The sequence below is a fragment of the Ricinus communis genome, chromosome 8 (assembly GCF_019578655.1).
Source record: "Ricinus communis isolate WT05 ecotype wild-type chromosome 8, ASM1957865v1, whole genome shotgun sequence".
NCBI lineage: Eukaryota > Viridiplantae > Streptophyta > Magnoliopsida > Malpighiales > Euphorbiaceae > Ricinus > Ricinus communis.
This window is the reverse complement of record NC_063263.1, coordinates 20,187,192-20,211,929: the sequence shown is the minus strand read 5'-3', so window position 1 is coordinate 20,211,929 and position 24,738 is coordinate 20,187,192. Positions and strand designations below refer to the sequence as shown.

The 24,738-nt window shown below is 34.4% G+C and overlaps 4 protein-coding genes, 1 long non-coding RNA gene and 1 other non-coding gene across 10 annotated transcripts; 4 read left to right on the top strand and 2 right to left on the bottom strand.

Moving 5' to 3' along the window:
- Window positions 1-259: 259 nt before the first annotated feature.
- On the bottom strand, window positions 260-2,330 carry LOC125370819. Of its 2 annotated transcripts, none has more exons than XR_007216900.1 (3): window positions 2,194-2,330; window positions 836-1,041; window positions 260-745 (listed from the first exon to the last, which is right to left on the bottom strand). It is a non-coding gene; the product is annotated as an uncharacterized LOC125370819 (long non-coding RNA). The 2 variants fall into 2 exon arrangements; XR_007216901.1 differs by having other exon boundaries at window positions 260-742.
- On the top strand, window positions 2,114-11,736 carry LOC8260278 (cell division control protein 48 homolog B). Of its 3 annotated transcripts, none has more exons than XM_048377663.1 (13): window positions 2,114-2,439; window positions 3,927-4,154; window positions 4,262-4,306; window positions 4,803-4,858; window positions 5,003-5,152; window positions 5,383-5,490; window positions 6,013-6,112; window positions 6,807-7,088; window positions 7,199-7,368; window positions 8,266-8,394; window positions 8,914-9,001; window positions 9,113-9,190; window positions 11,028-11,736. In XM_048377663.1, exons 2-13 carry the CDS (start codon window positions 3,927-3,929, stop codon window positions 11,493-11,495), a joined length of 1,902 nt encoding a protein of 633 aa, XP_048233620.1. In that variant the 5' UTR covers window positions 2,114-2,439; the 3' UTR covers window positions 11,496-11,736. The 3 variants fall into 3 exon arrangements, with proteins under 3 accessions (XP_048233620.1, XP_015581989.2, XP_048233621.1); XM_015726503.2 differs by having other exon boundaries at window positions 3,906-4,154; XM_048377664.1 differs by lacking the exon at window positions 2,114-2,439 and having other exon boundaries at window positions 3,980-4,154; window positions 5,003-5,091; window positions 5,369-5,490.
- Window positions 11,737-11,880: 144 nt separating this feature from the next.
- Window positions 11,881-13,461, top strand: LOC107262195 (F-box protein CPR1-like). The gene has a single exon (XM_015726504.3). The coding sequence runs from the start codon at window positions 12,149-12,151 to the stop codon at window positions 13,373-13,375; it is 1,227 nt and encodes a 408-aa protein (XP_015581990.1). The 5' UTR covers window positions 11,881-12,148; the 3' UTR covers window positions 13,376-13,461.
- A 225-nt stretch (window positions 13,462-13,686) lies between these two features.
- LOC8260279 (DNA polymerase epsilon subunit B) lies at window positions 13,687-18,893 on the top strand. 2 transcript variants are annotated; one of them, XM_002530977.4, is made up of 13 exons: window positions 13,687-14,197; window positions 14,290-14,491; window positions 14,809-14,962; window positions 15,110-15,241; window positions 15,567-15,644; window positions 16,607-16,711; window positions 16,824-16,904; window positions 17,004-17,134; window positions 17,234-17,328; window positions 17,417-17,516; window positions 17,748-17,862; window positions 17,970-18,080; window positions 18,445-18,893. In XM_002530977.4, exons 1-13 carry the CDS (start codon window positions 14,032-14,034, stop codon window positions 18,583-18,585), a joined length of 1,611 nt encoding a protein of 536 aa, XP_002531023.1. In that variant the 5' UTR covers window positions 13,687-14,031; the 3' UTR covers window positions 18,586-18,893. The 2 variants fall into 2 exon arrangements, with proteins under 2 accessions (XP_002531023.1, XP_048233622.1); XM_048377665.1 differs by having other exon boundaries at window positions 14,056-14,197; window positions 14,817-14,962.
- A 2,227-nt stretch (window positions 18,894-21,120) lies between these two features.
- LOC112536641 lies at window positions 21,121-21,228 on the top strand. Its single transcript, XR_003080611.1, has one exon. It is a non-coding gene; the product is annotated as a small nucleolar RNA R71 (small nucleolar RNA).
- A 1,845-nt stretch (window positions 21,229-23,073) lies between these two features.
- Window positions 23,074-24,426, bottom strand: LOC8260280. Its single transcript, XM_002530978.4, has 2 exons — window positions 23,863-24,426; window positions 23,074-23,667 (listed from the first exon to the last, which is right to left on the bottom strand). Exons 1-2 carry the CDS (start codon window positions 24,127-24,129, stop codon window positions 23,299-23,301), a joined length of 636 nt encoding a protein of 211 aa, XP_002531024.1. The 5' UTR covers window positions 24,130-24,426; the 3' UTR covers window positions 23,074-23,298.
- Window positions 24,427-24,738: the final 312 nt, after the last annotated feature.

Sequence of the window (24,738 nt, the reverse complement as noted above, 5' to 3'; positions counted from 1 at the left end):
AAATGCTTAGGGTTTTGGTTAGTAATGTTAACTATTGCATTTGAAATAAATGTCTTGTCAGTTATGAAAGTAAATAAATAAACACGATCAAATAATTACTTGCTTCAGTTAAAGCAAATATTCTGTTGTTAGCAAAGAGAGTACATACATAAATTGGATAAAATATAGAAATTACCATTTAAAGTGACAAATCTAGCTTGCAAATACATTAAATTGATAAAATGACAAAATGATGAAGCTATTTCAAAAATTACCCCTTAATGATGATTGTATACAACATATGCCGGAAATCCAAATTAACCATCAATTCCAAAAAAGGAACACAAGCAAAATTTCAAAATATCCAAAAGAACCATTAAAAATCAAGATCACTTCTTTGATTCTTTTAAGTGGTCCATGTATCTTGATGACACCTCTTTGCCTCTGTTTTTTGTACGCTTAACTCTTTTGCCTCTTGCCCTTCCGGTGGGATTTGAACTCCAACATTAGATGGAACAACACCTTCAAACAGTGAACTTGTTTGACTAGCATAAACATTAGTAGTAAATCTAAAGTTTTGAATCCGTGTAGAACCTTGCATCAAATTATAGTAAATTGCAATCATAATTCTCAAGAGAGAAAAAGATGAGATCATCCAAAAGGATGCACTCACATCGATCATCCCAAATTCACCAGTTACTTGACTGCCTTGTGTGGGCTGCTGAATATCAACACTACTTGATGCATTCACAGAGTGTGAGGACTGCTATGAACATGTCACATAATATTCAAAAATTGTATCTTAAACACAACACAATCATTTAGATTAAAAAAATAAGAAGACATAATTACTTACAGTTTCTGATGCTTGGATGCTTTTAGGATTCCCATGATACCTCTTATTGTGCCCATATTTATCACATATGTTGCATTTGATTGAAATGACTCCTTTATGTGTTAACTTTTCCTTTTTCTTTTGCTTCTTTCCTTGTTGCTCCTTTTTCTTAGCTTCCTTCCTTCTAGCTAGTTGTTTCCTCCCTTATTTTTTCGTAATATATGTTCCTGGAATAAAAATTCTAGGAGGATTAGGATGTGGTTAATTACATGGCTGTAAACTTTGAGGTATGTATCCTTTGTATAGCATGCATTGCTATAATCTTCAAGATTTTCATTCTGCACAAATATACATGCAGATGCATGCATGCATGAGATACCGATTAGTTTCCATCCCCTGCATGAACATGTCCTAAGCAGTTAACTCAACCACAAATTGTTCATCTCCTCCTTTCACTTTGTCCCTTGGACCATCTAAAAAATTAGGTTCATAATTGAATGATTGGTCCTTTATTTTCTCAAGCTTTTTATGAATTTTTGGATATAATTTTCCCTTAAATCTCCACCCAAATTATTGCTTCAGATTTATCTTCTACATGAGTTGTGTTCTTATCATCTCAAACATTGTGATAATTGGTCTAAGCCTAGCTGCAAGTATGTACTTGTTGAAAGCTTCACGAAGGTTATTGACCAATATATCACACTTAGTTGTAGGTCTGAAACATGCCCGAGATCAATTTTCATAGGGTCTTTCATTGAGCCACTCTCTTGCATCAAGATTCAAATTCTGCATCTCTTTGAGCCAATGATTTAATCTAGCATTAAAAGATGCTCTAACAGCATTCCAAAGTACATAATTTGAGAAATACAAGGTTAGAGTTTCAATCACCAGATATGAGCAAGAATGACAATGTTGATAATGAATGGTAGATTTCCCCAATTGCTAAGGTTTCTATAATCGATTCAAACGAGTTGAGAAGGTGAGATAGATAGTTAATGGAAGGTGAACTCTTTCTTTTCCTTATTAATGAGAGAAAACTATTTTTTCACTTAGGGAGGAGAGAGGATGAGAGGGACACGTGTTGCTGACGTATTCTACTAAACTGATGTGTTTTACTAAATTGATGTGTATTTTTTTTTAAAAGTGATTAATTTTCACGTGGAGATGCCACATCATCTTTCTGTTAGTCAGTATAATGACATATTATGTCAGGGGTTTTTTTGATACTTAGATTAAAGTTCAGACTGTTTAATGTTATAAATTAAACTCTAGCAACTTTATTGATACAACTTCCATAATTCAGGGAGGATGAGGGTAATTTAGCCACAAACTGAAATGAAGAAAAGACTAATATGAAACGTAATTTGTGATTTACAAACCTATCCGTCTAGCCCCGTGTCTTGGGCCGCCGCCCTCCTCCTCCATTTTCTGTCACCACTCAGCCGCTGTCCTCCGCCATCAATTTCTATCACGATTCTAGCTGTCCTCCTCCTTCAGCTGCCGGCCGCCCTCATCCTCCATTTTTGGTCACGACTCAGCCGCCCTCCTCCACCTTCATTTTTTGTCATGATTCCAGCCGTCCTCCTCCTCCAGCCGTCATTTTCTTTGGCGAGTTATTGATCCAGGTAAGCAGCTCTTCCTCTCTTCGGTTTCTTTGCATTTGTTTTTTTGTTAGAATTATGTATAATACTTACGTGACATTTAGAATGTTTGATTAGCTTAAAACTTTCTTTTTCCTAAATTTTATTTTCAACCCTTCCCCCATTCATTATTATTATTATTATTATTTTTTTTTGTAACAAACATTTTAAACTTTTAATATATAAATTCTCCTCACTTTCGGTCCTCTGGAGAAAAAGAAAAACAAGAGCATAATTATAAGTAACTACATGTGTGTTTTTTTGTTTTTTTTCTTAATGCCAAGTATATATGGACCATGGAACCAACGATTTTTGTGTTCAAAACAGAAAAGAGGATGACAGTGTTTTGTCATTACTGGTTGGTTTAAAAAGCTATACAACTCCAACTCCAATTCTTGTATCTCTAAAATAATACATGATGGTCCGACAGCAATCTTATATTTTCTAATGCATGATAAGAATAAGTGCATTTTGGTATACTTTTAAGACTTGATGTTGGAGAACTTGCGGATATTAAATTATTATTGCATTATGTCATTGATTAAGAATGAAATGAGGATAATTTCTTGCTTCTTTAATCTTTAAGATAAGTTATTAAAATGCTTCTAATTATTTTTCATGATCTGTGACTGTGTTTATAATCTTGTGTTTTATAATCAGGCCTGCTTGTGTGTATAATAATAGTTATCAAAAGAGCTATTATTTTAGTATTAATATGTTAATTGTGGTTTTCTTTTTCAAAGGTAGTAGGTGGTACATAAGCACGAATTTGAATAGATATTGCATCTTTTTTTTTTTTTATCATTTGGAACATTAGTTTAAATTTTACAAATCTTTGCTTGGATTGTATTAATATATTAAATCTTTAATGTTGGATCCTTGGATTTGATTAGTTTAGATTTTGTAACTTTTTTTGTTTTCCGTTAATTTCTATTAATATATTTTAGAATTTAAATTTTGTAAACTGATTCGGTAAACGGATACCCATTTAATTATATCATATCAACGGGTATTTAACGGGTAGGGCACCTGCTATCTATTTAAATATCCATAAAATTTATTTAGCTATATATATCAAATATATATAGCTATATATAATTAGCTATATATATGAAACATGTTTTAATCAAGTTCAGGTAGTATTTGGGTATTCCTATTCAGATTTGGGATGAGTTGGGATTCAGGTATTCTTAAATGGGCGGTACCCTACCCGTTGCTGTTCCTAATAGAGAAGGATAAAAAAGTAAATTCAATCTTCTGATTCCATACCCACATTGGATTGTGACTCACTATTTACATGGCTTTCAGCTATGTGTAGCACTACTCTAATTATAAACAAGAATAGAAACTCAATATACATTATCTTTGAAGCATTAGGGTTAAAGAAATTCATCAAGTTTGTGTCTTCTCCTTTGAAATTAGGCTGTTAATCTTGACATTTTTGTTCTTAGAAACTGTCTCTTGGCGCTCAGATGGAAACCCACAGTAGCAGTAGTTGCTATATTGTCAACAATGGTAATGGCAACAATATCAAGTATAATTATAGTAGCAACAATATCAACAACATAAATGGAGATGAGAATAACGAATGGAGAGCTGAAGAAGCAATTGCTGGAAATCAAGCAGCACTCGAAGCTCTAAGGGAACTTATCCTTTTCCCTATTTTGTATTCTCATGAAGCAAAGAGGCTTGGTCTTAAAGTAATTGAACTGCATACTTTAATTTTTCTTTTTGATATTTTATTTCATATTTTGGTTATGGTCTCCTTGTTACAACTTTGATTAACTATTCTTTTATTTTTCTTTAGTGGCCTAGAGGTTTGCTTTTGTACGGTCCACCAGGAACTGGGAAGGTATAGCTTGCTAAAACTGTGGTCATACCAGTATTTGTAGGCATTCACCATTAGTTATGAGATAATTCCCTTATTGTTATGCATTAATATTGAAATTGTTGATTTGTCAAGACTCAAGAGAGTTTCTAACATTTGGGGCTTAATTTGTTTCAACTGAAAACATGAAATGTCATAAGCTCAATATAATTGCCCTTCTGGCTTACTATTTGCATAATTGTAGATCTGAATATTTTTTTTGGCGAAGGGAGACACACCCAGGCTACTGTTTGTGGAAAAAGAAGAAAAATGCTTTGGACTTTGTTGCTTAAGCATTTTTAAGGGAATGTTAAATTGCATCTATCCATTATGGGGGAAATGCTTTTGCATGTACAACTAATGTTCAAAATAGACATTCTTCTTCTGTTATGTTATGATATGTTCTCAGTAAATTTTTACTCAATAACATGTTCTCTAGGCATAATGGTGCTATTTATTTTATTTTATTATTTGAATGCAGACAAGTTTGGTGCGTGCAGTTGTCAGGGAATGTGGTGCACATTTGGTTGTCATCAGGTAGTGACCTATTTCCTTTTCAATCCCTCATTGCTGTTATAAAGCTGGCTATGCTTAGAGTTTGGTTAAACAATAACTATCTTTCTAGTGTGATAAGTCGGTTTAAAGTTGTGTTTGTTTAAATTTGTTGGTATGCCCTTCCAGTCCACATTCTGTTCATAAAGCATATGCTGGAGAAAGTGAAAAAATTCTGCGCGAGGCTTTTTCAGAGGCAGTATCTCATACACTGTCAGGCAAGCCATCCGTTATTTTTATAGATGAAATAGATGCACTTTGTCCACGTCGCGATGCAAGGTATGAGAGATAGGCTGATGTTTATTTATTTATTTATTTTTGCATGGTTACCTGTACTTTTTATTTGTAGTCTTGTTCATTCTGTTAAGGGCAAAAAAACAAATCATCTGTTAATTGTCTGCTGTTTATGTGTTTTTATTTTTCTTTTCTGGTTCTGTTATTATTTGATGAGAGTGGATGAACAGTAAAGTATTCCATATTACATACTTAAATTAGGCCTACAAATGCAGACGGGAGCAGGATGTTCGCTTAGCCTCTCAACTTTTTGCTTTGATGGATGCCAACACATGCTCATCTACTTCCTTAGCACAAGTTGTTGTGGTTGCATCAACTAACAGGTTCTCCCATTTTGCTGATTACAGCCCTGTTTTGTTACATAGAAAAGGAATTAATTAGATGGAAACGTTTTCCTCAATTTTCATTTCTTGTACTGAAATCAAAATGTGTTATCTAAAATGAGAATGCCTGTTTTGCACTTCTCTGCTACTGTATATTTGTAAGTACCATAGATGTTAGATTGTGTGGTTGGAAGGTTGATGTTTGTAACCACTTAGGTTCAAATGCACTAAATTGTTTTTGCACATTCAACCATTTGTGGCCACTCATTCAACGTCTGATGGCTTGTTCAGGGTTATTAGTTGTATTTTTTTATACATGAGTTGCTTTTATACTTCGTACTTGAAGAATTCTGCACCTCATCACGTTCTTACATGCTAAGTCTTACTTTTCTTTTCTAGCATTCCTCAGATATTTAGTTATGTTACTCTATGGGTTTACTTACATAGGATAAGTTAGAGTAGTTACATGACTGTTCTCATTATATTTGTTCTTTTGCATGTGACTTACAATGTACGGTGTAGGGTTGATGCAATTGACCCTGCACTAAGAAGGTCAGAGCGTTTCGATGCTGAAATAGAGGTTACTACACCTACAGAAGAGGAAAGATTTCAAATTCTAAAGGTAAATTCATATTTTGATATTTGTGCATTTTATATGTTCTGCCAGTGTATGCAACATGTGTTGGCTTGTTAAGGTTCTTTTCAGTACTTTTGCTGCCTTAGAGTTTGGAGAAATAAATTTTGGAAAATCTTCTGGGTTCATTTGTAATTCTACACCTGTCATGAGTGAAAATTATAAAATCTTATGGAATTCAGTTAGAGCTGTGCATTTATTATGTCTGTAAATGAATAAAGAATTTTATTTTAATAGAAAAAAGAATTTGTCTGTAATTCTGAATTCTTAATCATAGAACTCACCATATTTCAAACAAATATTTTGGAAATTAAGCAAATTTGCAATCAAATGGTTGGCCACTGAATGAAATGTTTGTTTGCTTGGGAGGTGCTAATTTTACATTGATCTTTCCTCTCTCTCTTCCCTAATATATGAATTAATTTAACATCTAGTTCTGGTATACATATCAAACATAAAAATTTGAATACAGTTGAATTCCTAGTCAATCTTATTTGCAGGATTCATTTACTCAAATTAATGCTGCAGTAATTTTTATTCCTAGAACTGTAATGATTAGCTGTTAATTTTACTCAAACAAACATAGTAAACAAGTATAGTATTGGTCTTCTTGTTTGCATTTAATAGGCAACGGACGCAATATTGGAGATGTAATTTTCTTTTCCCTGTTGATTGTTTTCAGCTCTACACAAAGAAGCTTCCTTTGGAGCCTAATGTTGACTTGCAAGCCATTGCTGCATCTTGTAATGGGTATGTTGGGGCTGATCTAGAAGCTTTATGTCGTGAGGCTACCGTGTCTGCTCTTAAATCTTCAGAGGCGAGTCAAAATACTGGTGCATTTTGCTTAACTATGGAAGATTGGAAACACGCAAGATCTGTGGTGGGCCCTAGCATAACAAGAGGTGTGACAGTGGAAGTCCCCAAGGTGTGTTGGGAAGATATTGGTGGCCTTAAGGATTTGAAGGTCTGTAACTATATATATCCACTGCAAATTTGCACTCCTGCTGAACTTTGATGATGCATATTCATCAATGAAGGAATTAAAGGTTTCTACTGTGCTTTCTCTATTGTCAGAAGAAGCTCCAACAAGCTGTTGAGTGGCCTATTAAACATTCTGCGGCATTTTCAAGAATGGGAATATCACCTGTTCGTGGTGTACTTTTACATGGACCTCCTGGATGCTCAAAAACAACGCTTGCTAAAGCTGCAGCTAATGCTGCTCAGACTTCCTTTTTTTCCTTGAGGTTTGATCAACTTCCAGTCTTAAACAATAACCTTATGGTTCTTGCTTGGAAGACTGTTAGGAAGCTGTTTAAAGACTGACGACTAGTATATGATGGTGGTTTATCCTTAATAGGTGGACGCAAAATCTTTAGGGCTTAAAAGAAAATGAATTATATGACTGCAGAAGAGGATATGGTATCCAGAAAAATCTTTAGGGCTTAACTTGAATGTCTGGCCATGTTACAAGATATCCTCTCTTGAATTTGCAGCTTGACCTGTGATCCTTTCTTCCCTTTTTATTTGTCCTCGTGCCAAGGACATTTTTATGAATGCAATAATTAGTTATATCTAGAAGCTGAAAAGCCATTCTGCTTAGGGTAACAAAGTCTGTATCTATATGCCCAATAATGCCAGTCTCAGAAGAAATGGGACAGGTGATCTATATGTTCATTCAAAATCTGAAGCTCCTAGTTAAGTATCTCCCTAATTAGGGAATAAAGAAACCATTCCATATGAAATTCAGAATACTTCAACTAAATATAAATTTTTGTACCTTGTATTGGTCTTTTAACCAGTCTACAGTAGTGAAATTTTCTTTTTTCACAATATTTCTCTGTAGACCAAGAAAAGTCCTGCAACGCTATTGATTTTTTTTTTCCTAGGGTAGCAATATTCCATGTTTCCTTATCACCTCCATCCACGGTCACTTCAGTGGTTCAGTTATGTGGAAGGATAAGATTGCTGCCTTGACATACTATTCCTTTTCTGATGGATAAGGTTTAATTCATTTTTCAACTGCTCGTGCTTCGTGATTCTGAAATTTTATGAAGTTTTGTCATGTGTTATTCTAAATGTTCTCAGAAACTCAGTTGCCGGTTTCATTTGTACTTCTTGAGTATTTAGAAACTGTAAATCAGTGGTGCAGAGTTATATTCGATGTATGTTGGAGAGGGTGAAGCATTGTTACGTAATACATTTCAAAGAGCTCGCCTTGCAGCGCCAAGCATAATATTCTTTGATGAGGTGGATGTCCTTGCTGCTAGACGGTTTGTATATTTTCTATTTGTCAATATATGTTATATATGAGTGTCTAAGCAGTGTGTTTGTTTCTGACAGAGAGGGGTGAATTCACAGAATTGGAAAAATGGTTTTTTGTGTGTATTTCATTCATAATAATCAGATGTATATATACACGTAGAAAGACTCCTAACTAGGTAGGAAAACTATACAAGGAAGAACTCCTAATTAGGCATCTAATTAGTCTCCTATTGTCAAGCTTTATACATATTTCCTATTTAATATATACAGGCTATAACAAGGGGAAACTTTACAACTCAGGAAATGACTTGGAAATGCAACAACATTCATGTGTTTGGTTTGCTTGGGAATGTTAAGTTCCTAGGAAAGCTGCATTTGTGAACTAAAATGTTAGATATATGTTACTGCCCTTGGTCAAGTTTCTTTAGAGCCAAAAGATATGCAAATGCTAATCTTGCACAATTTCAATTTTGAGGTTTGGTGTCTTGACCTCTAAATGATTCTCATACCTTGTATTCCAATGGCAGAGGTGGGAGTTCAAGTAATAGCACTACAGTAGGAGAGAGGCTTCTGTCTACTTTATTGACTGAAATGGATGGTTTAGAACAAACTAAGGTAAGTGCTAATGTCATGATTAGCTTTCCATTTATTTTGAAACTATATATATGTGAAATTGGAAATTAAAATCTAACTTGATGCCTGTGATTTAAATGTTTGCTGAATAAGGGAATTCTTGTATTAGCTGCGACAAATCGTCCTCATGCAATAGATGATGCACTTATGCGTCCGGGGCGCTTTGATTTGGTAAGAAGTCTCCTATTATATGATTCATGGCTTGTTTGCTCATATCCTTGGTGATTGTAGAAAATAGATGGTTAATTTATACCTTATTTTTTTAAAATGCTAGTCTTTCAGATGTAAAATAAGTAATTTCTGTGCCATGTAAAGCTGTCTTCCCTTTAGGTCATACATTTTTGAAATATGACTAACAGCCTAGTTATGTTAATCTTGCATTATAAAATCTCTATAACGATTTAAAACAACAAAAATTATCATTTGAATTGTAATGAGGGTGAGTTTTGTGCAATAGTAAAGTTCTATTGTGACCCTCATATTCCAATTCCTTCTCAATTCCTCTCTAGGAAAATCCTGAATTAATGAGTTACGAAATGAAACACGAACTAACCTTGGAGGAGCTTGTGCAAATTATTTGACCCTTTCTAGAGCCTTAATGTAGAGACTCGTATGCATTTAGCAAATGACAAAATCATACCTGGTGTAGGAATATGACATGAACTCCTAACACACAAGTAGGATTTGAACATGAAGATAGAGGGTTTGTGCTTGTCCAAATCTTGTTCATATAATAAGGTATAGACATGCTTATGTTATGATATATATATTGTATTCCATCCCAAGTTGATCTGCTAATCCAAAGTGGACATTCTTTGACACCAATAACCTGTTAAAAATAAAAATGGAATTCCATTTTTAACTCTTTTTGTAATATTCTATTCAATGAAAAATAGAAATATTTGAATATCAAAATTATCGTTCTAAAAAACAAAAAAGATTATTAAAAAGCCAGTGAATGTACTATATATTGTGTGTTCATGTTAGGCAGGGCATGCCATGCCAAGTGGTTATTTGCGAATTAATGGGTAAATGGCTACATTCCTTGTGTTTGTGCTTTTATTTGAGATTGACACAAATAATCAACTTTGTTCTGTTTGTGCTGATCTCAACACAAGCATAACATGCTTACAGAAAATTGGTCTACATGCTTTGGAGGACCTTCACAAAAGATAAGCTATATGTCATACATTCATTAATAATTTCTGGGGAAAATGATGTGGATCTTAAGTCTTTAGAGCTTAAGAAATTAGGGGCTCAAGAATCTAGTTGTTTCTGTCATAACAAAGAATACTAGTTTCATGCTACTGGGATCTACGATTCACTCCAATTCATGAAAGTCTTACACCTTCTGGGATTAGATTTGCATTGCACAATGCAAAGAATCCATGCAAAGTTAACAAAGAAGCATTAGAAGCGTAGGTATTCATGAAACTTCAGATAAATCTTATAATTCAAAGAATCCTAAAGACATAAGTTCTTGAACTCATTATTCAAACAAATTCAACCCCTTAAAGAAAAACTTCTAGATAAAAAGAATTCTAACAAATCTTCAAATCATAACTATATTGATTTTAAGGCTCTGGTAAAGTTGACATCGTAACTTAGATGTACCTAACATTACCTTAAGATGACAAAAATGTCCATGCTTTCAAGAGAACATATCCTTATCTGTCCAGATATCAGTTCAGATGTGACCGCGGAACTTTATAACTGTGACCACCGAACTTTATAACTGATGAATATGAGCCCCAGAAGGAGAACTTTCTTTTCTGATTAGATTTTTATTCCCTTGATTAACCAAAAACCAATTTCATAAAAGTCAATAGATGTAATTGTCCTGATAAAGCAGAGTCCAAATACAGCAATTTCCAATTTAGTAAAAGGCATCTGCTAATATTTTTGTTGTTTTATAGGAAATGAAGTTTAAGATGTTCTATTTACATCTTTTAGAATGTTCTATTTACATCTTTTAGAATCTTGATTACTTTGCTGTATGAACTTGCAGGTGCTATATGTACCACCACCTGATTTAGAGGCCCGGTATGAGATACTTCATGTTCATACACGTAATATGAAGATAGGCAATGATGTTGATCTGAAAAGAATAGCAGAAGATACTGAGCTCTTCACAGGGGCTGAACTGGAAGGTCTTTGTAGGGAAGCTGGAATTGTTGCCCTGAGGGAAAACATATCTGCCACTGTTGTGTGCAATCGACATTTCCAGACTGTAAAGGAGTCACTGAGACCAGCACTAACCACAACAGGCATAGAAAAGTATTCATCATTTATGAAGACCCAGATGACCTCTTCTAACCTGATTGAGTCTACTGCTAACAGTAGCAGTAAACAGAGACACAATGTGTTTGGTACGATGCTTGCTGTTAAAATTGGTGTTCTGAGCTTTGTATTTCTTGCTGCAGCCAAATATTTCATGTATACAACCATGGTTAGACCTGGTGCACCAGCAACCTAAAATTCTTGTGGAGCTTCAGATTATATCTATTTTTGTATGTTTTTGCCATCTTTCAGCGTAGCAATTTAATAGAGTTAATAGGCAGTTAGGTGGAGGGGTTACTACTGGTGGCATTACTCAGATTGTTTGATGTCTAGCATTAGCATAGCAGCTTTGATTTGTCAAAATGCTTAGTTCGCATGTATAATTATTTTATTCTTAAGAGTATTTTCGCATATTCTTAAAAGAGAGTTTATTTACATGAAGAGTCTAACCTTAAGGCATGGGAAATAACAATCTGTATATTTTAACACTTGAAATTAGGGATGCTCTGCTAGCTATATCTGAAACTGGATCTGATGCGGGTTATCCTATATTAAATACTTACTTAAGCTTTAGTTATTTGGTTCAATCTTGTTATATTTTTGGAGTAGAACTAGAAACTAGTCCTAGATCTTAGATAATATCTTTTTCACAGATGTTCCAGCTCGTAAATTAATCCACATAGTAATGCCCTCCCACTTTTCTTGAGGATGTCACCCCTCTTATAGAAATCACGCAATCTTAGGTTTTTGTTTGTTCATTGAAACCTTCATCAATCCTTAGGAAGTATCTGCAGCTCTTATCTTTATTTCACTTTCAAACACTTCAGTGATGAGTTGAATCAGAGAAACATGGCATTACTTCCCCATGATATCATAACTGATATCCTATCAAGACTGCCTGTGAAGTCCTTGTTTTGGTTCAAATGCGTATCCAAGCACTGGCTGTCCAAGCACTGGCTGTCTTTAATCGGTGATCGTGGATTTGCTGAAAAGCACCTTCACCGTGTGTTGGAAGATGAAGGAATTCATCAGAGGCTGTTTGCTAATACTGTTGTGCCATCTTCTCTAGGTCTTAATAATGATTTTGAAGATGACTTGGAATTCTTCAACAGTTTTCCATTCTATGGTCCAGATGTAAACATTGTAGGTTCATGCAATGGCCTTATTTGCATAGCTCTTGATCTGAGCACATTCTTCGTCTTGAATCCTGGTACTAAAGAGTGCAGAGCATTGCCTGATCCTGGCTCTTACCCTGATGGGGTAGCCTACTATGGATTCGGTTATGATGCCTCCGCAGATGACTACAAGGTGTTAAAAGGACATACTCGTGTTGTCGTCAAAGAAGCCGGTTATGAACATCATGAATCCATTGTTAAGGTATTCTCTCTGAGAACAAATTCTTGGAGAACTATTCAAGATTCATCACCTTCTTACTTGCCTTATCCTTTACCTGGGATCTTTGTTCATGGTGCTCTACATTGGTCAGCACGTCATGGTATTGAACCGGATTATAGCTTAATAGCTTCATTTGATCTAGCAGCAGAGAAATTCAAAGAAGTACCAGAACCCAAAGGCGAAGATCGCCAATCTTTCTTTACATTAGGAGTCTTAAGAGGATGTCTTTCTTATGTTAAGACATATGTTGAAGGCAACATTAGTGCAATATATATGATGAACAAGTATAATGTGATGGATTCCTGGACTAAGGAGTTTCGTTTTGCTTCACCTTCAGCAACAGCATTATCTCCTGAGCTGTTGCCATTGTGTTACACAAAAGATGGAGTGATTGCAATGATGAATTCCTCCAAAGAGTTGCTCCTTTGTTCTCCCAAGAGCCAAATGCTTAATGTAATGGAGATAACAGCAGGGCATCATAATTTTCAAATGATTGCATACTTGGAGACTTTAGTTTCACCCTACTGTAGTAATAACAATAATGCACAAAAACAGGAAGTGGGTGATGTTGCAGGTGAGGAGGCAGCACAAGATGATGGAGTGGTACTAGAAATACCTGGTGTAATAGCTCAAATAGATGATCTTGCTCTTTATCTTCCATTTGTTGTTTTGTTAGATTGATTTCTATATTGACTGTGTATTGAGATTATGTTGGATATTTTGGATATCATATCAATAAGAGGTCTAAATATCAAAAGTTGTGAACACTTGTAGTGTAATATTTTGAACTTAATTTGGTTATCTATTTACTTATAGATTATGCACTTGTAATACTACTTGCGGTTTGAATATATCTTTTTCTTTTTTATTAATTTATTATTATTATTATTACTATTATTATTATTATTTTCTGATTTCTTCTTTCGGAATGAAGAGGTCAAAAAGATTGAGAAAAATCTGTCAGTTAAAACCACCACTAGCAAGGATTCCCCTTCCCCCCCTTCTTCTTTTCTTTTTCCAAACTTTGGGAAAGAACTTTGTCATTCAAGAAGTAAAAGGTATTAGGTCAGCAGAACCAAAAGGCTGAATCAGTGCCCAAAGGAGCTTCCTCTATCTAGACCTGTTGAGAAGAGCAGTACAAAAATGGGCAAGTTGGTGGGCTACTACTACTGCTACTACTGGTCCGATTATGAAACATAAAATTCGTACTGGAAAGAAAAAGAAAACAATAGGGACCCAAGTGGCACAGAGGCTAAAATTGAGGGGTGTTTCTAGATCTTTTCCCAATCCCTTAAACCTCAGCATGGGACATTCAGTGACCAAAAGAAGAAACAAGAATGAGTAATTTAACGATAAGGAAAAAGGTTCAGAAGAAATTCAAGGTAAGAGGTTACACACTGAAAGTGGACGCTCTTGATGAGATTCTTCCCTTTGTCAACCGTTTCCAAGGAGCTGAAGACGACGCCATTGATGTCCTTTTAGACCGCCTTCAGTCCGAATCACGTAATATAATTGTTTGTTTTGATTATTATTATTATTATTACTAGTTTTAGGCGTGACATGTAATCTGACTGTTGAAATGAATGGGATTTCAGAGAAAGTGGGAGTGAGATCATCGATTATAGATAAGGAGCCAATACGTCGTGTTATTAGCAGTTTAGTGGAAGCTCTTGATGCTGTTGAGGAAGGCCCCAGCGAGTCTGTTTCTACTTCTTCTTCTTCCTCTGCTATTCGTGTGGTTGATGCTTTTCTGGTCCCCAAGTTTCGTTTCGATCCCATCAAAAAGCAATTTTATCAGTATGTTCTCTTTTGTTCATTTCAAGTATTATTTGTTGCTGTCATTATCAATTTGAACTTGGTGAATTGATATATGGGGTCTATTCAGAAATTCAACAAATGTTTGCTTTATTTCTCTTAAAGTTGTTATAATGCCATTGCTAATTTCGTGAACTTATAATTTATATGGGTCCTCTTAGGCAGGCTATTGATTTGCTCTAAGAATTATTTTCTAGTTGACGTGTTCTCAGAAATTGTACTAAAACTGGAATTGCCTTCATGCTATGTTCTCTTTTTTCCTTTTTATCCTTAATGAAGAAGTTTGGTTATGATTCAAGGTATACAGGGGGGCTTTCTATTCATGGCGACTCCTCTGCAAAAGCTGCTTTGTACAAGGATAGGTATCTCTTGCTCTTCCAGAGAGTCTCTCGGGATCAGCATTTTTCCAAGCCAGCATTTGACACTGAAATTTCTGATTATGGAAGTTGTGAGGTGCTCTCTCTCTCTCTCTCTCTCTCTCTCTCTCTCGCGTAAGCATCTACTAGCATGCAGTTGATAAAACATCCAGGTAAAAATATATGGCTTTTAGACTTGGTGGTTTACTATTATTTTTTTTTTCTTGTGATTTTTTCTCTATAGATAGCAACGATTCAGTCTCTGGTTGGACAAACGGGAAGACGGTGGGTCATGGGTGTGATATCTCAATTGGAGGATGGCCATTTCTACTTGGAAGATCTTACTGCATCAGTGGAAATCAATTTGTCTAAAGCAATATCCTTCCAATGTTCCTTCTAATTCTTCTCCCTTCAGTAGACTGTTTCATGATTTTACTCTCATGATTTTTCAACAAGACTTAAACTTGAAATCTTTTGGCTTTCTTCGCCACCGGTTTAGCATTTGCCCTAATTCCCTTAGGCATGGTTTTTCAGATGGCCAACATGATAAGAACAGGACTCCCATGTTGGCTAAAGTTTATGATATTTAAGAATGGTAGTAAATTTGGGCTGGAAGTTATTGTTTTCTTCTCTTTGCTGAATGTATGATATGTTCTAGTATGAAGTGCACGTAAATAATTTTTTTCCTTAATACGTAATACAAAATAACAACAGGGTTCTTGTCTGAAAACACAATAGTTGTTGCAGAAGGTGAGATGCTTTTGGATGGTGTTTTTCAGGTTAGTATAAGTGCAGAAGTTTAAAAATGAAGTTAACAGTTCTAAAGATGATTGAAAGGAATTCCTATAACAAGTAAACAAAGAGAATAGTACGAAGACAGTTGTGTTTGCTTTTTTTTTCTTTCCTTTTTCTCTTCATGCTTTGCCTATATTTCCTTTTGAGAAATATAACAATAAAGTATTGCACACTGTTAAGGAAGGTTTTTTGTTAGAGATGTGTTTGTTGCTTCAAATAACTGTTTGAACAAGTGATCTGTGCGTTTTGACTTAAAATCATCAGATTGGGTATATATACTTGAATATATTGAAAGCAATATGATATCTTTTAGCAGTATCATTTCTGTCTCCTGCTATTTATATAATATGCTGCTGCTGCCATGTTTATATAAAAGGGTACTTGTATCGTCTATATGTAGACTGTATTCCTCATGGATTGTTGTGGAATCTGTTTCCTTAGCTATGACCTTAGGGTTATAATGGAGCAACCTCGGTGTTCGACCCAGCTTACCCTTGTACCAATACTATTATGTAAATGAAAATTAGAGTAATACGAGTGGCCTATAAATTGCCATGATAGTATCTTTCTGCTCCTTAATGTAATTTAAACTCTTTAGCAATTAATCCATGTCAAGTAATTTCATTAAGCTTCGCATCTTATGCACCTTCTTCTTCTATGATACTTCTGTTAAACTTTGACTTTTAGGGTTCATTGTGAAATGAAATTAGTTTACTTCTTGTATTTGTGACCTTTTGACATGGCAGATAACTTGTAGAGTTTGACAGATTCCTTGTGCTAAGGAACATATTACTGGGTCCATGTGTTTTGACTGATTAACTTTAAGCTATTTTGCTGGGACTATTTTATTGTTTCTTTTGCTTCCATTCAACAAATTATTAATTCTTATTAGGATTTGAAAATTTAGTAATTTATCAAGAATTTTAATTATTGGTTTCTCATGCAGGTATTTACTTGTGGTTTTCCTCCTTTAGAGGACAGAGACAAGTCACTAAAAGTACTTGCAAAACATGATTTCTTTGGTGGTGGTAGTTTGACAAAAGAGGAAACTGTATCCTTGTATGCTTTACTGGCTTAAAATTAAGAAATAACTGTTTAAAAATTTGTGACCCAGCTTTGTGATATTACAAACTTGTAGCTATCTTCCTATATACTTTTAATAGCTAGGACTTGAAGAGCTGGAATGTAAAGCTGTTAATGACATGTTTGTCATACTCTCAGACATATGGCTAGACAGTGAAGAGGTGATGTAAAAATGCATTTGTAATATATCCATAATTGAGTTTGGGATAGGTTGATGGATTTGAATGCCTGATCATGATATGGTCTTATCCTGAAAGTAGGCTATGGGGAAGCTGGAGATGGTACTTGATGGCTTTGAGATTCAAGAAGTTGTCCCTTCATTGTTTGTTTTCATGGGGAACTTTTGTTCTCATCCATGCAATCTTTCCTTTCATTCATTTTCAACTCTCAGGTAAGAGATCTTTGGACAATTTTACCCTTTTTGTTTTTGATAAAATATGGTGGCATGAATGAACCCTATGAAGTACAACTATACATCTTAAACATGTAGACTACAGTTTGGAAAGCTAGGGAAAATGATTGCAGCACATCAAAGGCTTAAAGAGCATAGTCGCTTTCTCTTTATTCCAGGTCCTGATGATGCAGGTACATTAAATTAAATAGTTTTTACATGGTTTAAACATTTGCATAAATCTGTCACATGACATGATGACAAACATTTTGACTGCTCCAGGTCCATCAACAGTTCTTCCTAGATGCGCTTTACCAAAGTATCTAACTGAGGATCTTCAGAAGCACATTCCAAATGCCATATTTTCAACTAATCCTTGCAGGTTAATTTCTCTAATCACTGACGAGTAAAAACAATGTTAAACGTGTTTTCCTCCATAGGACATCCTCCCAAGACACTTCTGTTTTATTGGCTTTTAGAATTTGCATTACTTTGAATACTGGGGACAATATAACAATGGAAAGTTTTCAACATTGAATTCTTGAGTGCTTGCTGTAACCTTCTGCTTGTGCTTACCTCTCTTCATTTTTTAATGCTTCCCATTTAAATGCAGGGTCAAGTTCTACACTCAAGAAATTGTATTTTTTCGTCATGATTTGCTGTATAGGATGCATCGTTCATGCTTGATGCCTCCTTCTACAGAGGAGACTGCTGATCCCTTTGAACATGTTCTCTTCTTTCTCCTTATTATAACCTTTTTTTTCAAAGATTAGGTTGTATTCCATCATTTGAGTTATTGGTCAGTGAATTTAATGGTTTCTGACATCTTTTGCAGCTGGTTGCTACCATAACCCATCAAAGTCATCTTTGCCCGCTGCCTCTTATTGTTCAACCAATTATCTGGAATTATGACCACTGCCTCCATCTTTATCCATCTCCACACACGGTATTGCTAATATCTTCTGTTCTTTTTTTTTTTTTTTTTTTAAATTCTCAAATCCTCGTTCTTCAAAGAGACATTATAATATTTTTACTGAAATCAACCATGATGAAGCATAGGATAGCAAATAGTTTTATGTCACCGTTGACATTAAAAACAATTCACTAATTTGAGAGGTGTATCTCACTGAATATATTTCATTGTTTTCTTTAACCTTGCTCGGCTCAGTAGATAAAGTGTTGTAACATAGTAAGATGACAAATTTAGACATGAAACAATTTTATTTTCTTTTTGAAATTGATGATAATCCAAGTTAATATGATGGTTTGGAATCCAATTCCATTTCACACATTGCCATGCACATTTTCAGATTGTTTTAGGTGACAAAAGCGAGCAGAAGGCATTCAAATACACAGGAATTACTTGTTTCAACCCTGGATCCTTCTCAAATGACAGCACTTTCGTAGCATATCGTCCTTGCACGCAGGAAGTCGAACTTTCATCCCTGTGACTATCAGCATAGGTTTGTATGTAGCTAGATGTATACGACTGAAACATCAAGTCAGAATGCCACCCTGTCCAGATGAAAATATGATGCGAAACATGAATTTGGAATTCTACCTCACCAGTCGTCTAGGGGAACAGTCTTGACTATAGTTTTTTAACTAGTGCCTGTTAATGTATCGCACCCCCATCAATCATTTGTGAAATTCTTTATGCCTAATTTGTATTTTTTTTGGTAAAATTATAAGAAGTAAATTATTGTAGTAAAAACCCATTAGTCTTTATTTGGTGAATAGAGTTTGTTAGCAGAATATAGTATTCTGTCAATTTGTACTCTTATATGTTTTCCTATGTGAGGCACGACGTCAGGGTATTAACTAATGGCCGAATAGCCGAATGCATATGCAGGCGCTTGGACTTGTCTATTTTTATCACTTTGCACTCTGAACTTTGGTTTTGATCGGTTAGACATTTAAACTGACTGTTACTTAAATTAAGTGTTAGAGAAGCAATGACCAAATGCATATTTAGATTCATGAATTTTGCTCATTTGGTAGTGTTAACCTTTAATTTTCGATCTAATATGACACCCTTTAATTTGTATTATTTGTTATATGATATTTGAATATTTTTTTACATGTAATTTTATTTAACATTTTTAAATGGAATATGTATAAATGTTTAATGTGTTTATACAATAAATCTTTTGTGTTTATTAGGTTAAATTAAAAATTAAAAGTGTTAAAAGAGATTATAAAAAAGAGTTTAAGTATTTGTTAGATCAAATTAAAAATTAAAGTGTTAAAAATGATTATATAATTAAAGTTCGGGTGTCAAATTATGCATTTTGCCAAAGAAGCAATACTTATTTGCTAATGTGTATGTATGCACGAAAACATGCATATCTAAGCAGACTTTTCATTTTTGTTTTCAAAAGTATCCTACTAAGTGGCTTTTTATTTTTGTTTTCAAAAGAATGGATCTTTTGTATTATCATTGATGTTAATTTGCAACCTCATGTCCAATTGGTAGAGTTAATATACTCTTTTTAACATGAATAACAACTCCAATGGTTGCCAAGAAAGACCTTCCCAAAATAAGAGAGCTATCATTGCCCTCTTCCATATCTAGCACTATAAAATTATTAGGCACCACAAACTTGCCTACTTTGATTAACACATTTTTAATCACAGATTTTGGATATGTGATTTAATCATCCGCCAATTATAGTTCGCATGAGGTCACCAACTCCTAATCTCCTGTAAGCAGATAATGGCATTAAACTTATACTAGCACCAAGATCATATAAAACTTTACTAAAACAAGTATCACTAATAGTAATAGGGATAGAGATACTCCTTGGATCTTTAAGCTTTGGTGGAAGCTTGTTTTGAATAATAACACTACATTATTCGATAAGTGCGATAGTCTTTAGCTCTTCTAAGTTCCTCTTTTTTGATAAGATTTATTTTAGAAACTTCATATATGTTGGAAATTGAGTCAAAACATCAGGAAAAGGCATAGTGATGTGAAGTTGCTTAAAGATCTCTTCCAACTCCTTAAATTGCTTATCCTTATTATGCTTTTGTAACCTTTATGGAAAAAGTATTGGCAACATATAAGGATTGACTAATGGTGTTAGATTTCCCTCACTTTCTTTAGGCGCATCTTCCTCCTCTTCGTTGAGTGTTGGTTGTTTATTTTTTACCATTAGTTGATCATCAACTTTTCTAGATGACAAATCATCATCTGCTTTAACATCATTTGTTATCTCATTTATCAAAGTAATCACCTTATGTTGGTCTCTTGGATTAATCTCTGCATTATTTGGCAAAGCTCCGGATTATCTAGAACCCATCATGCTTACCAATTATCCTACTTCTATTTCTAGATTTTTTATGGAAGCTTGTTGATTGCTAAATTACGTTCTAGTTTCCATTATGAATTCTTAAGTAACATTAGCAACTATGTCTTCTAAAGGTTGCTTTTTATCTTAAGGTCTTTATTTAGGTATAAAGCCTTGTTGTCTTGAAAGCCTAGTAGTAAAATTCGCTTTGTGTTATTGCTTTGATCACACCAAGAAAAAATTGGATGATCTTTCCATGCTGGATTATAAGTATTGGAGTATGGGTTGTATTATGGGTTATTTGGTCTTCAAAAATTGCCCATATAGTTAACTTGCTCTTGATTTACAACTCCCCCTAATGGACATTTTCATATAACTATGCTCTCCTCTAGATAACTTAAAACTCACAACATCAGCAGAAACTGCATTAACACTCATTTTATCCATCCTTTTGATAATGCATCTAGCTTAGAATTCAACATGCTAATTCCATCCATGTCATGAACCTATGCAACCTTTCTTGATCATCATCTCCCGTTATTCCATTGATGGTTATTAGAGGCTATCATCTCAATCAATTATAGGGCATTACTAGTGGTCTTTATTAACAAATTACCTTATGCACCTACATCTAGTGTAATCCTTGTTGTTTATAACATTCCATTATAGAATATTTGGACCAACATCTAATAAGCAAAACCATGACGAGGGCACCTCCTTTATTAATTCCTTAAACCTTTTCTAAACTTCATAAAGTGACTCATCATCCTTTTGGTAGAAACTAGCAATCCGCTATCTGATTTCTGCTGTTTTATTAGGAGGAAAATATCTTGTAAGAAAAGCTTGAGATAACTCATTCCATATGATGAAAGTATTTGTAGCACTAGAAATTAACCAAGGCTTAGCAGCTCTAGTGAGAGTAAAAGGGAATACTTTAAGTCTTATGGCATCATTGCTCACCCACTAATCTTGAAAGTCTCACACTTCTCTAGGATATCATTAATGTGTGTAATTGGGTCTTCAACGGGTCTTCCTTCAAATTGCTTTTTCTTTGAAGCATTTGAATTATTGACGGCTTGATATCAAAGTTGTTGATGGGGAAAAAACAATATTCGACTGCACTCCATTAGGATTAGGCATATGCCAATATTGCCTCAAAGTCAGTTGTACAGGTGGATTGGCTTCCTTGATTTTGAGGAAGCATTGGTGGATCATTATTCTCATTATTATTAGCCATCTTTCTTCACTCATTTCTTATCTTTTTCACAGTTTTCTCAAGTTCAGGATCAAACTCCAATAATAGTTGTGCTCTATCACTTTGCACGCACTAGAAAAAATACCTATAAAAGATAAACTTAAAATAATTTAATAATTAAAGGAGGATAATCTAGAAACACATACAATAATTGTAATTGATGAGAATAAAAAAAAAATCCAATAATAGTGCCAAAAGCTTGTGATAATTCCTGCAAGTGTACAGTTGTTACAATAGTAATATAGAAATAAATCTAGATTATCGTCCCATAAGAATTTGTAGTACTTAGCACCAAAATATATAATAATTTTATACTAACTAGCTCAAAACAGTTTAGGTGGAATTTGAAAATAATTAAAATCAAAAGTAAAAATTATAATAAAGGAATAAAATTAATAAAAACCTGAAATTAAGTTTCCACCACACTAATTCTTCTATAATTTGATCAATTATCCCTTATATCTAACTTAATTGATCTTGAAAATAATTTATCCCAAATTAATAAATATATTCTTTCAAATTATATCCACCATATTGAGATGTTTTTAATATGTGTAGCATCAAAATGGGAAGGAGGGAGTTAAATAGATTTTATATCAGCAATAAAAGCTTTAGGTAAGAGTATGGTGTGGAACTAAGTACTAAAACTGTCACATTAAGCACACACATTTAAACCCCACCGTGTGTTTCAGAACTGGATTAAATTATATCTACACAGATCCCTATATATATTTACACACACACTCACCCTCTCTCTCTCTCTCTCTCTCTCTCTCTCTCTCTCTCTCCACCAGTCAGTGACTCAGTGCATGCAGTTGCCAATACCATTTACAAATGATCTTTGGATACTAAAGCAGCTCTCCCCTCCACTAATTGCCAGCTTGGGCTTTGGGTTCTTATTCAATTTGCAAGATTTTTTGTCCCTGAAACTTTTGTAGCTTTCTCATTCATCATCATCATTAAACGTGTATATGTATCTCACAGCTAACTTCTTTTACATGGGTTCTGATCTAAACAACTAGAAAATATAGTGGTAAAAGGGGGGCAAACAATACAATATCTATGCAAATTATAATGTAAATTGTTATTCATGTCATGCTGCCATGCATCTTTTTTTCTTTTTGCCTTTGTTTCTCTTAAGAAAAGAGGAAGAAGAAAAAGAATTTGAACGACCCAAAAACAAAAACTCATAATCTTCACATGCAATTATTTGCAGATAGCTACCTTTCAAGGCCACCCCTAGAGCCAGAGCAGAGCCATGCTCTTCTTAATTTTAGTGTTAGGTAAAAGCTAATTAATATAACTTTCCTTATATATATATTGTAGTTGCTATATTATTCTTCTTGTAATTTGTAATAATTTTCCATCTCTCTGCCTCCCTTAAACTATAACACTAAGAAAGTCAGAATCTATATATAACAAGTTATAAATTACAACAAAGCTTTCATAGATTCTATTTACTCTTTTGTTCATTACATCATCCCCAAACAAAAAAGAAAAGAAGGAACATAACATAATACAGCTTAGCTTTATATGTATATAATTGATCGATCTTTATGCCATCACTACCTACTCCATTAATTCTATTTCATTCATGTCTGAACTTGAACTGTATGAGATTAGTTCAAGAGGCTTAAGGTGTTTAAGGACTTAGTGGGAGAAATTTTAGGAAGTAAGACTTGGTGGGTGATTGGAAGAGAATGAACATACTTGCAATTTGGGCAAGAAGGAGATGATCTTGAGAGGATGACAAGGAGATGGCAGTTTAAGCAAGCCAAAGCTACCATGTTACTGCTTGGTGATGAAAAATTGTTCCTTGAGTCTTCAAGTAGTACTGAATTAGAGCCATTATTATTGCATTGCTGATGATGATCAGGAGTACAATCAGTGAGTGGTGAAATGTTGAGTTCAAGGTCTAGCTTTTGATCCTTTGGCCAGTTCCAACTCTTTCTCAACGTTTTTCTGTTCAAATAATACATTCTACCTGACTGCAAAACAACAAATCAGAATAGGAATAGCCAAATATCAGATTCACATAACAAATATACATAAAAACTTGCAGTAAACTAATGAGTATATAGATATAGTCCAAATTCGTAATCAAGAATCTGCATGCAAACATGTGTGTGTGTGTGTGTGTGAGAGAGAGAGAGAGAGAGAGAGAGAGAGAGAGAGAGAGAGACTTCAAGATCAAGGCATTGCTCCCAATCAAGAGGCAGAGGATCTTTAACATGAAGATCAAAACTTGCTTGAATAGGTGGTCCAGTAGTAGTAGCAGTCCTGAGAAGGTGATGATCTGAAAGAAACTTCCTCTTCTTTCTGGAAGAATGGTTACATTCTGATTCTGATGATGTGCTGCTTAATTTCTCAACAATAAACTGTGTTTTAGTAGTAGTAGCAGTAGTTGCTGTAGTTGTTGTTGGAGCCAAGGAAAGCTCTGTAAGTTCCATAATCTTTTATTTTTCCTCTTGGTCCCCTTCCAAGATTCTCTCTCTCCTCTCCCAAACTTTCTTGAATGATCAACTGCACTATCTATCTCTGGCCAATATAACAAGGCCCTTTCTCAACAATATAATCTCTGCTGTTTCAAAGTTGAAGGGGAAAGATATAGGATTGAAGAGAAAAGAAAAGAAAAAAAGAGGAGAGAACCCAATTGAGGAAAGTTTGTAAACAACCAGAAAGTGTTGTGTAGAACACCCCCTCAATTCCTCTCCTATTGGATTTGCTAGAGTCATGCAAAGGAGAAGGGCGTGACCATTTAATAGGGTTCTTAAATTGTTCTCATCAAACCCATTAAAAAGAGGGCCAATGCATTTAAGGTGGCAAGTAGATACCCACTTTAATGCCCTAATATCCCATTCCCTTCAAACAAACATTTAAACCTGAAGCCTACACAACACTCAATACTCACATAATTATAACCTCAAAAATCTTTAACTCCTTTGCCTCAAAGTTAATTTTTCTTTTTAACTCTCGATTCTATATGTGGTCGGTCAATACTCTTATACAATATCACTATGTTTGATACAACATAAATGAAATGTAATATAATCAATGAT